Source organism: Bison bison, unplaced genomic scaffold, assembly GCF_000754665.1.
Source record: "Bison bison bison isolate TAMUID 2011002044 unplaced genomic scaffold, Bison_UMD1.0 scf7180017864291, whole genome shotgun sequence".
NCBI classification, from domain to species: domain Eukaryota; kingdom Metazoa; phylum Chordata; class Mammalia; order Artiodactyla; family Bovidae; genus Bison; species Bison bison.
Window position 1 is genome coordinate 3,076,465 of NW_011494863.1, and position 15,483 is coordinate 3,091,947.

The 15,483-nt window shown below is 38.8% G+C and overlaps 1 protein-coding gene across 1 annotated transcript in view; it reads left to right on the forward strand.

The window, feature by feature from the left end:
- Nucleotides 1-15,483, forward strand: part of NDFIP1 (Nedd4 family interacting protein 1) — a 42,194-nt gene that overhangs the window by 20,952 nt on the left and 5,759 nt on the right. The window contains exons 3-7 of the mRNA XM_010850643.1: nt 3,888-4,018; nt 7,794-7,881; nt 8,827-8,951; nt 11,157-11,223; nt 14,340-14,445. Of these exons, the coding sequence (XP_010848945.1) occupies nt 3,888-4,018; nt 7,794-7,881; nt 8,827-8,951; nt 11,157-11,223; nt 14,340-14,443 (515 nt within the window). The 3' untranslated portion in view covers nt 14,444-14,445. The remainder of the gene's footprint in view (nt 1-3,887; nt 4,019-7,793; nt 7,882-8,826; nt 8,952-11,156; nt 11,224-14,339; nt 14,446-15,483) is intronic.

The following is a 15,483-nucleotide window of genomic DNA, read 5'->3' on the forward strand; positions in this document are numbered from 1 at the left end:
TGGAGAAGGAAATGGCAACCCACTCCAGTGTTCTTGCCTGGAGAATCCCAGGGATGGTGGAACCTGGCGGGCTGCCGTCTATGGGGTCGCACGGAGTCGGACACGACTGAAGCGACTTAGCAGCAGCAGCAGCATCTTTATCATATTATGTCTTCCAGTCTGTGTTAAATCCCTCCCATTTATTAAGATTTTCTTTAATTTCTCTGAATAATATTTTGTGAGTTTCAATATAGAGACCTTGCATCTTGTTTCTTACATATTTTTTTCTTGCATCTTTTTAATTAGATTTATTCATAGGTATTTGGTTTGTTTTGGTGCTGTTGTAAACGGTCCATGTATAATTTTATTTTCTGTTTGTTACTGATATATGAAAATATAATTGATGGTTTATATTAACTGTGTGTTCAGAGACTTTCCTAAATTCATATATTAATTCTAATCATTTGTTTGTAGATACTCTTGGATTTTCTACATATGTAATTATGTCTTCCATGATTAAGGATAGACTTAAGACTTATTCTTTTCCAATCCTTTTGTCTTGTATTCTCTTTTCTTGCCATACTGCATCAACTAGTATTCAGTTCAGTCACTCAGTTGTGTCCGACTCTTTGTGACCCCATGAATCACAGCATGCCAGGCCTCCCTGTCCATCACCAACTCCGGAGTTCACTCAAACGCACGTCCATCAAGTCGGTGATACCATCCAGCCATCTCATCCTCTGTCATCCCCTTTTCCTCCTGCCCCCAATCCCTCCCAGCATTAGAGTCTTTTCCAATGAGTCAACTCTTCTCATGAGGTGGCCAAAGTACTGGAGTTTCAGCTTTAGCGTCATTCCTTCCAAACAACATCCAGGGCTGATCTCCTTTAGAATGGACTGTGGATCTCCTTGCAGTCCAGGGGACTCTCAAGAGTCTTCTCCAACACCACAGTTCAAAAGCATCAATTCTTCGGTTGGTGCAAACGTAGTTGCAATTTCAGACCGTGAATTTTAAATCATTATAACTAGGCTCAAGCACATCTTTATTAATCAAAATAGGAACCATTACAATCAACACATTTTTGCCAAGAGAAGTTTGTTTATTCCTGTAGCATAAAAATCCTTGCCTTGGTATTCGGTGAAATCTTGGAAACCATTTTCTGCCTCCTACTGATTGTGGAAGCATTTTCCCTGCAAAAAATTGTCAAGATGCTTGAAGAAGTCATAGTCGTTTGGCAAGAGGTCAGGTGAATATGGCGGATGAGGCAAAACTTCGTAGCCCAGCTCATTCAGCTTTTGAAGTGTTGGTTTTGTGATGTGCGGTTGGGCATTCCTGTGAAGGATTGAGCCCTTTCTGTTGGCCAGTGCTGGCTGCAGGCCTTGCAGTTTTCGGTGCATCTCATCCATTTGCTGAGCATACTTCTCAGATGTATTGGTTTTGCCGAAATTCAGAAAGCTGTATTGGTTCGGACAGGCAGCAGACACCAAACGGTAACCATGAGCTTTTTTTGGTGCAGTTTTGGCTTTTGGAAGTGCTTTGGAGCTTATTCTTGGTCCAGCCACTGAGGTGGTCATTGCTGGTTGTCATATAAAATCTACTTTTCATGGCACATCACAATCTTATTGAGAAATGATTTGTTGTTGTGTACAGTAAGAGAAGACGACACTTCAAAATGACAATTTTTTGATTTGCGGTCCACTCATGAGGCACTCACTCACTGAGTTTTCTCACCTTTCTAATTTGCTTCAAATGCTGAACAACTGTAGAATGGTGGATGTTGAGTTCTTGTGCAACTTCTCGTGTAGTTTTAAGAGGATCAGCTTTGATGATCCTCTCAGTTGGTCATTGCCAACTTCTGACGGCCATCCACTGCTCTCATCTTCTAGGCTCTCATCTCCTTTGCAAAACTTCTTGAACCACCACCATATTGTACGTTCATTAGCAGTTCCTGGGCTGAATGCACTGTTGATATCATGAGTTGTCTCTGCTGCTTTATGACTTGAGTAAGAAAATCGCTCGAATTTGCTTTTTGTCTAAAATCATTTCCATAGTCTAAAATGAATATAAAATACACAGCAAGTAATAAATCATTAGCAAAAAAACAAAGCGAGAAATGCACATTAAAATGATGTATAACATGACTACATTTATTTAAGAATGTATTCCAGTATCAAGGGCTTTCCTTGTGACTCAGCTGGTAAAGAATCCGCCTGCATTGCGGGAGAGCTGGGTTCAGTCCCTGGGTTGGGAATGTCTCCTGGAGAAGGGAAGGGCTACCCACTCTAGTATTCTGGCCTGGAGAATTCCATGGACTATATATAGTCCATGGGTTTGCAAAGAATTGGACACGGCTGAACGACTTTCACTTTCCAGTATCAAACAGCAAAGTCCAACCATGGAAAACTGCAATTACTTTTGCACCAACCTGATAGTACTTCTAAGATAATGTTTGAATTGAAGTGGTAATAGTGGGCCATTTTTGTCTGATTTTCTAATCTGAGGGGAGAAAGCTTTTAATAACTTACCATTAATTATGATACTTACTCTAGATTTTTCTTAGAGATTTGTGAAAAGATTAAGGAATCAGTTTTAGGTTTTATTTTATCAATTAAGATAAAGAAAGGATTTTATCAATCCTTTCTTCTGCCCATGTGAAGACAATAAATTTTTCTCCTTATTTTTGGTTAATGAGATGAATTCTATTGATTGATAATTTCAGTAATATACTACAGTAAAATTGGAAGTTAATTATAGTTAAGCAAGGTGGAGAAAAAATGTTAATCTTGAAGCATAGAAATTTTTTCAAAGTTCTTAAGTTTTAAAAAAATTGTGTAGAAAATTTAATCCATTTGTAAATAGATCTGTTCTAATAATACATATTGAATCAATTATAATAGAAGTCAGTGAGAATGAAGATGTAAATTTAAAAAGAGGTGAGGCAAGATTTCACTCAATAACGATTCTCTAACTGAACCTGTGATTACCTTAGGCATGTCATAGGAAACAATCCATGGTAAAAATAGTGTGAAAGAATCAAAGTGCAAAAATCTATGAAATACTAATTTTAACCTTGTTTTCAAGTTTATTTTGATGTTTATAAGCGGGAGGAAACCATGGTACAGATTTCCAAACACACAGGTGAATTATTTTTAGCTTAAACTTTACCTCATGCTATTATTAATATTGTATGTTTTTGTGAACATACCACATACGTGCTGAGTTGCTTTCAGTCATATCCAACTCTTTGGGACCCCATGGACTATGGCCCAACAGGCTCCTCTGTCCATGGGATTCTCTAGGCAAGAATACTGGAGTGGGTTGCTGTGCCCTCCTACAGGGGATTTTCCCCACCCAGGGATCAAACCCATGTCTCTTATGTCTCCTGTATTAGCAGGCAAGTTCTTTTACCACTAATGCCACCTGAGAAGCCACCACATAATGAGCCAGAAAAAGTGTTCAAAAGCACTTGGCAGGGAAAGTAAAGTGAATCTGGAATTTAAATAATTGAAAAGCCAATAAGTTTAAAAATTATTCCCAATCCCATGTTCATCTTTAAGCATCTTTTGATTCAGTTATTCTATATATAATGTTTGAGGAGGGCTTCTCTGGTGGCTCAGTGGTAAAGAACCCACCTACCAATTCTGAAGATACGGGTTTGATCCCTGGGTCAGGAAGATCCCCTGGAGAAGGAAATGGCAACCCACTCCAGTATTCTTGCCTGGGAAATCCCATGTACAGAGGAGCCTAGTGGGCTACAGTCCATGGGGTCGCAGAGTCGGACTTAGCGACTAAAAGAACAGCAAAATTTTAGAGGAATGGTTGGTTTTTGTTTGCCAGAGTTAGCAGAAATCCTTTTTCCTCATTTCAGCTAATCACTGGGTAATTGCGACTTCCTTTTTATTTTACAGCCTATTTTGACTACAAAGACGAGTCTGGGTTTCCAAAGCCCCCATCTTACAATGTGGCTACCACACTGCCCAGTTATGATGAAGCTGAGAGAACCAAAGCCGAAGCCACTATCCCTTTGGTTCCTGGAAGAGTAAGTCCAATTTAGACCTTGTTATTTGGTACTAGTTTATGAGAATTAAGTTCTTTGCGTTATCAACTTTGTGATATTACTTAGATTAAATTGATTAGTAAAAGTACAACTAATCTTTAAAATCAGATACGTTTTTCTTTTGGGATAATAGACTCTTATCTTTTCCTGAAGATGATGGAGGTAAACAGTATAAAAGAGCAGAAAAATCACTAGTCAAACCAGCTCATTTCCCCTGTATCTCTACTACTACCTTCACTTTCTCAAGTCTCCTTTCATGGCTGAAACATCTTGGAGCAGAGCTGATATAGGAATATACCAATTTTGCCTTGATTCTGCACACTTAATATTTTGGTGTTAAGTAGATAGCTGCTTAGGAATTTGTGGAGAGAATAAATAAGTGCAGCTTCATAACATTAAACTCAGAGGGGCTCTAATAATCATCTGGTTGAACCCTGTGCCACCAGCAGTCCAGATGATGCCATCTGTGGAGGCATAATGAATTCAGATTCTGTCTGGCCTGATGTTACTTCTTGGGAGTGGGGGTGGGATGTCATGAAAACCAGTGGAGAATTTTGGGCACTCATGATTCATAATGTCAGACCTATAAGTGATACAATTGTGGTATCACACGTATTCATTCAGGTTGAAGCTGGTACAAGTGGGACCTTGGGCCTGATACTGAGAGAAAGGAGAGCGGGATCCAGTCCCTGGAAATGGGGCAGTCAGGGCTCCAGACCCTAGGCCTGGCAGGAAGCTAGAGTAAAATATAAGAATAAGAATATAAGTTCAGTCTGGGCAGTGCAGTGACACAAGGCCCAGAAGTTCAGGCCTTAGGATGGTAGACTGTTTGCAGGTCACATCTTCCATGAGGGGTAACACTCCTAAAACCACTGATTGGCAGAAGTTACAGTTGATGAGCGTAGTCTATGCTGATTCTCCATGGTGACATGCATTCACTTCTTACAGGCGCAAGGAAGAAGAACTCTCATGGAGCTCATTGTCTAAAGAGAAAACAGTGTTTATATAGTTAACATGTATTGGAAGCAAACAACATGGTTGACACTGTGTTTCGTGCTTATATATATAGTATATATTATTTTCAGTCCTCACAGTAACCTTGCAAGGTAGAGATTATATTATCTCCATTTTACAGATGCAAAAATTGAGACCCAGAGAGATTAAAAATTGCCCAAAGTCATATAGCTAATAAGTAGCATAGGTGAGTCAAGCCCAGACATTTTAGACTCCAAAGTCCTTGTATCTACTCTCTAGATCTCTTGAATTATGGTAACTGTCCCATAGAAATAGACCAGGAGATTAGTGCGGCTTAATCACAGAACTGTTTTATTTGACAAATATACACATTTAAGAACTTCTTAAGGGGTTTTGTTATTCAACAAATATGTATGGAACACTTTTATATATAATTTGCTATGTATTTTGCAGTGGATAGATAGAAGGCTTTGTATAAGGCAATGCTCCTGCCATACAAGAGCTTAAAGTCCAGCTGGGGAACAGGCCCACAAAGACCTGTATCTAAGGGGCAGCACAAGAGCAGTGAGCATTAAGAATTGTGACTTTAACCTTGTGATCATGGGGAAGATGGGATTTGAAGTGGGCCCTGAGTTTTGATGGAGAAGAACATTCCAGAGGGGAAAGCTCGGAAAGCAGATGTGATTCAGCCAAGTACCGGGCAGTTTCTGTGGTTGTAGTGATTGGTGTTGCTTCAGCAAAGAGTTTGGCCAGAACTGTAGGTCATAGAATCTTCTGAATGCTAGGCTGAGACATTTAGACTTACATGTAGGTCACACTGAATCCTTCAAAGTTTTTAAGTGTGGGTATGATAAGACAAGTATGGTGTTTTAGAAACATTAACCTGGTGACAATTTTAGGAGGAATTTTGGGACTAGAGATACCAAGATAGAAAGAATGGTTAGAAGACATTTATAGTATTACTAGGCATTACTTCCATGTATTTTGGTAGTTTATTTTGAATAGTTATGCACAAAACAGTTTCTCTTTTTGTATTTTATTTATCTTTATTTTTGGCTGTGCTTGGTCCTCGTTGCTGTGCCGGCTTGTCTCTAGTTGTGAGCGGGGGCCGCTCTCTATAGCAGTGCACAGGCTTCTCATTGCAGTGGCTTCTCTTGTTGCAGAGCATGGGCTCTAGAACACATGGGCTTCGGTAGTTCGGTAGTGGCTCATGAGCTCAGTAGTTGCAGCACCTGGGCTCTGGAGCATAGACTCAATAGTTTGGGCTCATGGGCTTAGTTGCTCTGCAGCATGTGGGATCTTCCCAGATCAGGACCAGAACCCATGTCCCCTGGATTGGCAGGCAGATTCTTTACCACTGAGCCACCAGGGATGCCCACAAAACAGTTACTTTCTATTTTGGCAAAGCCTGTTCTTCCTGCTATTATGAATTCAGAATACTAAGTATTTCTTATTTTTAAAAATATGAAAGAACCCATTCTTGTATAAATTTCAAACATTAGAGGAAAGATAGTAAATTAGATGAAGCTGCTACTTCCACTTCTTCTTTGGTTCCCCTCTTCAGGGGAATGAGTTAACAGCTTATTAGGAATGTCCCAGTCCCTTTTCTGTGTAGGGCAAGTTTTGGTTCTCCCTAAAGTTTTCTTTATTTGTTTGTTTATTTTTCATTTGAGGAACCCTCATTGGACTGTGTACAAGTCTACCACTTTAAGTGTGTATTCATTTTTTTTTTTTCAATATTTCAGCACATACCTACAATTAGTTGAAAAGGTAGGGGACTTTACTGGTGGTCCAGTGGCTAAAAATCCACGTCCCAGTGCAGAGTACACAGGTTCAACCCCTGGTCTGGGAAGATCCCATATCGTGCAGGCAAACTAAGACAGTTGTTGAAGCCCACGCACACTGAAGTTCGTGCTCAAGAGAAGAAACAAGAGAAGCCACCGCAGTGAGAAACACATGCATCTCAATGAACAGTAGTCCTTGCTCCCCACAACTAGAGAAAAGCACGTGTGTAACATCGAAGGCCAAGCACAGCCATAAATAAATAAATTTTAAAAAGTAAAAAGAAAAGAAAAAGGTAGGCTACATATGTTGGTGTCAGTGTTGGTCAAGATCATGTTCCTTCTAGACTTGCAACACTATGTTTTCTGGTTAGGATGGAAAGGATTCTCTCTGCCAGTAAGATTGGAAGTGAGGTTGTTTCAGACCTGTATACTGGTATAAATAGTTCTGGAGTTGAGCATGGGCAGCACTGTTAGACTCTTCATATGTGATCACAGTATTTTCTTCCATCTGCCCCCACCAAGTCAGTTTCATAAAACTCTTGAGCTAATCAATGGTATTTTCTCAGTAGGTCCAGGATTACTAATAATCTGGGCTAAACAGGCCCTGGATTACTGATATTCTAGCATTAAAGCCAAATGTGTAAGAGAATTTTCTTTTTCTTTATACGTATATTTCTTTATGTTTTTATATATATGTGTGTGTGTATGAATAAGGAAGAGTGAATAGTTCTTTGTGAACTTTATAATTTTTGAAATATATTGTTAAAGAACTTGGGTTAGAAAGTGAAAAATTCCTTTCATTTCAGAAAAAAATTTTATATTAGAAGACCAATGAAAAATTTAACATATACTAAAGCTTAATGCTCTTAGTTTTAAATTGAGCCAAAGCAGTACGTTTTACCCTTGGAAGTCACTTTTGTCCCTTTCTCAATTTTTTTTGATGTCTTTCCTTTGTCTTGAAATAATTTATTGTGAACTTACCTTTTCTTTTCATTTAGGATGAGGAGTTTGCAGGTCGGGAGGAGTTTGATGATCCTGACCAGATGAGGATAGGAAACGATGGGATTTTCATGTTAACTTTCTTCAGTAAGTATATACACACAGCAGAGCCCCTTCCCGCAAACCAGAGTGCTTTAGATTCTGAGTGAATATGACTGAATTAAAAGAACTAATTGAGATAATATTTTAATAATTATATGTATTTGATGCCTTTTACTGACACATTCAAAGCACAGTACACTTTCATCTTTCCTGTCTCTGTCTTCAATTTCTGTGAATATCTATGGAAAATATACTTAAAGCAGTTATGGGGGATGCTACATTTTTCTTGAGCTGAGCTTCATTTTTCTGATCTTCAGAACCCCTTAAGCATTCCTCCTACTCATTCTTGACCAGTAAAATAGGAATTAAATGCCTTTGTCTGATGAATTCTGTTTTGCATGCTTCTATTTTCTAACACATCAAAGTCAGCCTGATTTTTCCCCCTTGATGTTATTTTGCATTTAACTTTCCATATGCCTGACTTGGGAGTGAGCAACCATTTCAGAAATTCTATTTGCTGTATTAAAAAGATATGAAGGAAATGTAGTGCTTTTAAAGGTAACGAATTATGTAAGCTGTCAAAGTTTACAGAAGCAAGAGGATGAATGACTTGAATCAGAGTATTTAGGGGCATTAATTTAATGTTCAAATAATGTTTAATTACTCAGGTATAACACATACAGTAAAGGGTGCAAGTCATAAGTATGAAGTTTGGTGATATTAAGTTATTTCTTAAAGTGTATAGCAGTAGATGTAATAATAAAACACCTGATATTTAGAGACTCTGCTTTCTTCTTTGCTGTTGGGAGGAAGACAGAGGATGGCCATTTTGGGGAGGTGAGGTAAGAATTGTGGAGGGTGGGCTCAGCTCGTTTATCCTTGAGAAAGCCATTTAAGCAGAAGTAAATCCAGAGTGCACCCTTAGAACTCTTGCTTCTTGGATAACAGGATGTGTCTGACCTGCCTCTTTTCTTCTCTTGGCTTTTACAGTGGCATTCCTCTTTAACTGGATTGGGTTCTTCCTGTCTTTTTGCCTGACCACTTCAGCTGCAGGAAGGTATGGGGCCATTTCAGGATTTGGTCTCTCTCTAATTAAGTGGATCCTGATTGTGAGGGTAAGTTAAGTTGTACACCAGCAGTGATAGTCTCTGGAGAAGAATGAGTGGAATAATTTTGAATATTTGACTTCGGAATTATCTCAACATTTAAAATGATTTTTTGTTTGTCTTTGGTTTCAGAAAATTGAACCTAGATCAGTTGTAGTTGGTTCATGCACACAAATTTTGTAGTCAAATCTGCAAAATATCGGTGGCCCTAGGATATCTATCCTTGTTCAGCTGCTTTCTCTGTTTTTAATGTTTATAATGTGATACTACATGTATTTGTTCTGAAACTAGTTGTTTTTATAATAAGGGTCTATTAACTTTCTGGTATCTCATCAAAAGCAGACATTTCTCTCATTCATGCTGCTGAAGTTTGAGTCCTTCTTCTCTCTTCCCCTCTATTCTTTTCTCCCTCCTTCCTCCCTCTCAACCTTCCTCTCTTCCAAGATTGGTTGTAAGTAGCATCATTGGTTATGCCAGGATATTTGGAGAGCCAGAACTGTTCAACAAGCCCTACTCCATTAGGGGCCCTTATCTCTAAAGTAAATAAGAGAGAGATCTTAAGTGATGTAGGAGTTACCAGTTAGTTAGAATTGCATGAAGTAATTTTAAAGTTGTAAAAGATCTAGTTTCTTAAAGTGTCCTCTGATTTGAGATGTTTACTGCCATTGTTAGCTTTATAATATAAAAGCAAGGTGTTTATCCTAAACTGGCATTATTAAACTAATGGGTGTTGACTGAGCCATAGAGTTTTTCAAAGTTATTTATTCTATGGCCTTTAACATTTTTAGAATTCCAAGTTCCTTTGAGAATCTGATAAAAATTATGGGCTTTTCTCCTAGACAACTAACATATACTCTCCTAAAACATGGTCTTTAGGTTATGAACTCAAGCCATAAAGAAGTTTTTCATTCCTTCTCTAAATCTTACTAATCAAGAAGTAAAACTATTTGAATGCTCAAACTGTGCTAAGCTCTAGTCTTCAACAGAAAGCAAGATCGAAGTAGTTACCAATCTTTTTATTTTTACTAAATTTTTAAAAGAATTAATCAGCTTTTATCAATTAGGATGGTCTTTGGAGTAACAGAACATGTAGCTCAAAAATGGCTTAGAAAACATTGGGGAAATTTTATTTCCAGTGAAAATAAGTCCTGACATGGAGGTCAGTTAAATGTTTCACTGATATCAAGGACAGCCGACAGGTGGCTCAACCTATTGGTATAGCTGGCCATGGCAGTTTCAGGCATCACGTCAGAAACACAACAGTGCTCAGCAGAAGAAAGGAAACTATTTCCTCTCCCTTTCTTTTTAAGAGCTAAGAAGCTTTCCTCGCAGCTCTTAGTTCCCACTGGCCACAATAGTATCATGTCCTATATAGTCCCTGGCAAAGGAATGGGATTATCATCATGTACATGGTAAAGCTTCCAAGGTCAAGGCATGGCTGAAAGGGCAGGAACAAAATCAGGGATCATTAGAAAGGAGGCCAAATATAGTTGAGTTTGGCACTGTGTAAGCAAAATGAAAGTATCATCAAGACATATTTCTGGGGCTTTCCTGGTGGCTCAGTGGTAAAGAATCCGTGTGCCAATGCAGAAGACACAGGTTTGATCCCTGATCCAGGAAGATCCCACATGCCACAGAGCAACTAAGCCCATGTGCCACAACTAATAAGCGTGTGCTCTAGAGCCAGGGAGACTCAACTACTGAGCCCACAGGCCACCAGCTACTGAAGCCTGCGTGCTCTCGAGCCTGTGCTTTGCAACAAGAGAAGCCGCAACAGTGAGAAGCCCGTGCGCTGAAACTGGAGAGCAGCCCCAGCTCTCACAACTAGAGGAAAGCCTGCACAGCAGCGAAGACCCCACAAGGCCAAAAATAAATAAAATTTCTTTTTAAAAAAGACATATTTCTAAAAGAGGAAAAATATTTTTAAAAAAACAAACAGGTTTGAGCACTTTCAAAACAAGGTGTATGTAAAGCTGAAAGCTACCATATTTCAAGATTGCTTTTCCACGAAAGGAAGTTTATTAGCAAATATTGTAATCATTTCAAATCTGTACTATATAAAATACTTTGACTAAACTTTTAGAAGTTTTTGTAAGACTAAATGAGCAACAGCATTTGTGTACAAGGTAAAATCTTGTGTTTTGTAAACTCTTAAGCTAAAATGTGAAATAATATCTGCAGAGGTTCTCTAAAGTATTTTGCTTTATTTTTCAGTTTTCCACTTACTTCCCTGGATATTTTGATGGTCAGTACTGGCTCTGGTGGGTGTTCCTGGTTCTAGGTAAGTGCTTTTAAAAAAGACAAAGGAGAGAAAAGATTATGTTAAATTTTAGAAGTAAAATTACTTTTAGTAAACCTTCATCTCACTTACTACTATACAGTAATATATTAGTGATAATAAGTATAATTTTAAAAATATGTCAAAGGTTAGGCTGTTATCACCATCAGAGTAACATACATATTCATAGAATGTCTCTTAGTGGTGGTAAATTTTTCCTAACCCATCCATACACACTTCTCACATTTTCCATGTAGCCAGAGGGGTGTACCAATAAGATGACTTTTTATAGTACTTAGATTTTTTCCCCCCTTGTGAGTTATTGCCTCAAAGGGTTCACAAGATCAACCCCAAACTGCTTATAGGTATACTGTTACCTACTGAACTACTCATGAGTGTATGTGGCCTATCTTCGGTTGAATATATCAGTAGAAAACAGAAAATATATTGTCTTGCATAACTTCTGGAAGAACCACCATTGGCTGTCCAGAATTCTTTAGTTTGCTGTTAATGAGAATAAGATTTTTTTTTTTTTTTAAACATACCGGCCATTTCAGGTAGTTGGTCTTAAGATTGTACTTATTAGTGTAACTTTTTTCCAAGACATCTTAAAGAAATGAGCAGTGTGGTGAATACTGTTGGCTTCCTCATTCTTTGTAGAGAAAATTTGTATGATACAATAGCAGACCATCATCATTGCTATCATTCTACAAGAAAATAGAAGGGGCATCTTGTGGCTGTTAAGGGTGGTATAATTGTCTCACTCTGCTTCTGTGGCGTCATTTTCTCCTATCCTAACATTTCTTCTGTCTCAGGTCTTTTTGTTATCTCCTCAGTTTGGATCTTTGGTTCCCAGGGTTGCTAATGGGTCTGGCTAGCACAGTGTAGAGCCCATGACCAAAAGCTGCTTCATATATTCAGGGCCTACCTGCTTTGCCTTGGGTAACAGAGTCATGCACTGATGACTCTAAATTTTACTTAGAGAGTACAAGTCATTCATGATGCCATCCCCTGCCTCCCCAGTAGCATCATTTTATTCTACTCTTAGTCACAGCATTCCAAGGAAAGAGACATAGTGATTTTTACTTCTTCTCTTGATTACTGAGAAACTTAATAATTTAAAAAAACAACCTACAGGGGAGTCACTTTAGAGAAGTAGTTCCTTGACTTGCTTATTCTACAGACTGTATCTTTAAGAGAAAGTCTGACTCCTCATCTTCTCCCAAGCCTAAAGTCCAAGCAAATCCTGAATAAGCCAAAGAAGAGCCATTAAGCATAATTTTAGGTTGATTGTTGACAACATAGATAATTTAAAAAAATCTAATAGGCTGATTTCCTTCCTATATTAAAGTTTCATGGGAGATGAATTTATAGTACTTTGTAATTGATCATTCTTGCTGTCTTACTGCTTAGTGGTAAGCAGAAAATGGTGAGACTTCAGATGTACTTCATACATTTGGATCCAATGTTTGAGTCATTTTTGGAACTCCTTGCAGAGAGAATCTGTTGTTGTTGTTGTTACTGTTTTTGGTTTTTTTTTTAAGGGGGGATGGTTTCCTGCAAAGACCAGGTCTATGAGCTGGCAGCTCATAAGCTACATCTAGCCTGTAGTTGTGACTTGTATGTTCCATAGTTACTTTCAGAAGTTATTTTTTTAGTTGTCATTATAAATGGGCTTCCCTGGTGGCACAAGTGGTAAAAAAACCTGCCTGTCAATGCAGAAGACATGAGATGTGGGTTCGATCCCTGGGTCAGGAAAATCTCCTGGAGGAGGGCATGGCAACCCACTCTAGTATTCTTGCCTAGAAAATCCCATGCACAGAGGAGCCTGATGGGCTGCAGTGCATAGGGTTGCAGAGTTAGGCATGACTGGAGTGATTTAACACACACACTTAACACACACATCATATAAAAACCAAGAACTTTAACATAAAATATCTGAATTTTTTTACCTTTTTAAAATTGAAATATCTAGCAAAACTGACCTATATTCCCACATGGCACCCATCCTTTGACTGGAGTTAGGTTGTATTGTCTCTGATTTTGATGCCAAACAGGGTAGTTTTCACTGTGCTCAGTGCTGATGACTCTTGGTTGCTGCCAGAAATCATTTCTGACTGAGTGCAAAGCATCTTCCACTGCTTGAGTATATTTTAAAATATATCCAAAAGAAAGTTATTGCTCAGAGCCGGTGAGATGGGAGGAGGGTAGGAAATGGGGAGTGGCTACCTAATGGGTACAGATAGTTTTAGGGACGATAAAAATTCTGAAATTGGATTATAGTTTTAACTACTAAAAGCCAGTGAATTGTACACATTAAATGGGTAAGCTTTGTGATATGTAAATTATAGCTCTATAAAGCCATTTGAAAAAAATGTGTCTTAAGACCAGGGGCCATCTCTGGAGGAGGAGGGCCAGCAGTGTGTGAGCTACCACTGGAGGGAGCTCATCATCTTCCCTGCTGACTCCTAAACTAAGAATAGAGAAATAGAATTTAGAGTTGAGACAGAATTCTTGTAAAGGTAAGGACAGCCTGACATCTAGTGGACAGCATTGTGTACTGTTGACAGAAAAAAAAAGAAGCCATAACAAGAAAGGATGACATTTTTTTATTTGAGAAAAACACTGTTTAAAACCTCTCTGTTTTTCGTGTTAATTATCTTGGAATACTTTTTGGGAGCTCAGAAGGTTTTGGCACCCCTGGCTGTCCATTGGTTAGGACTCTGCACTTTCATTGCTTAGGCTTGGTCCCTGGTTGAGGAACTAAGATCCTGGGGTGGGTAGGGAGAGTAGGTTTTGATGATACTTCTCAGTGAGGCTTCCAAAAGTAAATGATGTAAATGTTTGGCCCCATCTTATTTTTTGTTTTCTTTTACACAAGTTAGATTCTGAATGCGCAAAAGAGACTTTTTTTTGGCTCTTGAGATTGTATGTTCTCATTGAGAAATAGAAAACTTGATGTAAAATCAAATCCTTTGAAATTTTTAGAGGAAATTATGTTTTGATAGCTTTTCTGATAACAGAAAAATGAAGTATTTGGTATCAGGAGGGATATTTCTGGGGACTGGGCTTAATATGCGAATTATAAACTCATTCTTGACTTTTCTTTTTTAAATTAGGCTTTCTCCTGTTTCTCAGAGGATTTATCAATTATGCAAAAGTTCGGAAGATGCCAGAAAATTTCTCAAATCTCCCCAGGACCAGAGTTCTCTTTATTTATTAAAGGTATTAAAGAAAAAAACTTTATTCCAGTCCCAGTGTAATCATGTGATGCATGGGTAGATTACTGTTCACATTTAGAGTAGAATATTACAACCTGTGGTAGGGGATATAGAGACAGTAAGGAAGCCATAGTCTTTGCCTTTTAGTTTCTAGTTTAGTAAGGAGTGTTTCTATGAAAAAACTATCTTAAAAGGCAAGTTATTAAAACTACCAGAGGAGACAACATTATCTCATGTTTGGACAATGCATAAGAGACTTGACTAGGACTCAGGGTCCTTAATCTTTGAATCATGAATCCTGAAGCCACTGTTTGGGTTGTACTAGTTCCAGAGGTAAGTAGTGAGAAGGAACCTTTCAGGCCTAATCACTAAGCTCTGTTTGGTGGGGCCCCTAAATCCAGAGCTGGGAGAGTCCACAGTACTTGAGGAACTCCTTTTGGCTACTGACAAGCCTACCAAGGCTTCCATCTCCTAAAATCAATGAGGGACTTTCCTGGGCATTTTCTTCAGGTTCACATCCTGATGTTACCATTCTGGTGGGAGGGTCAAACCCAAGGAAAGAAAGGAAGGGGAGAAAAGGGCCTTTTCCCTGCCTAGAACAGGAGGACTAAGCCTTGCCAAGGCTGTTTGGTTCCCCCATGGGTTTCCCCAGAGGCTGGCTCCATCTTGCATCACCAGCTGCAAAAAGGAGGAGACAGGGAATCTTGAGAAAGAGTACACCAGAGAGAGGTCTCTAGTAACAAGGTCTGATGGGCCTCCTTGGAACTGATTCTTTGTTCCTTAAGACTGTTGAGGACAGGTAGAGCCAGGCTAGTTGAGACATCGGCAAGGATTTGTGAAGGTTGTAACAGTTGAGATAAACCTTGAGATAAACCTAGAAAGTATAATACGGAAAACGTTGGGTGGGGAAGCCTTTTAGAGTCACCTGAGGCAGTGTTGAAGAGGAAGAGAGGTAGGGAAATATGCAGCTGGCTCAAAAGAAGCAGTTTGTAACATAAAGGAGTGTTGAGGATTAAGGCTGAAAAGTCAAGCTGAGAGCATT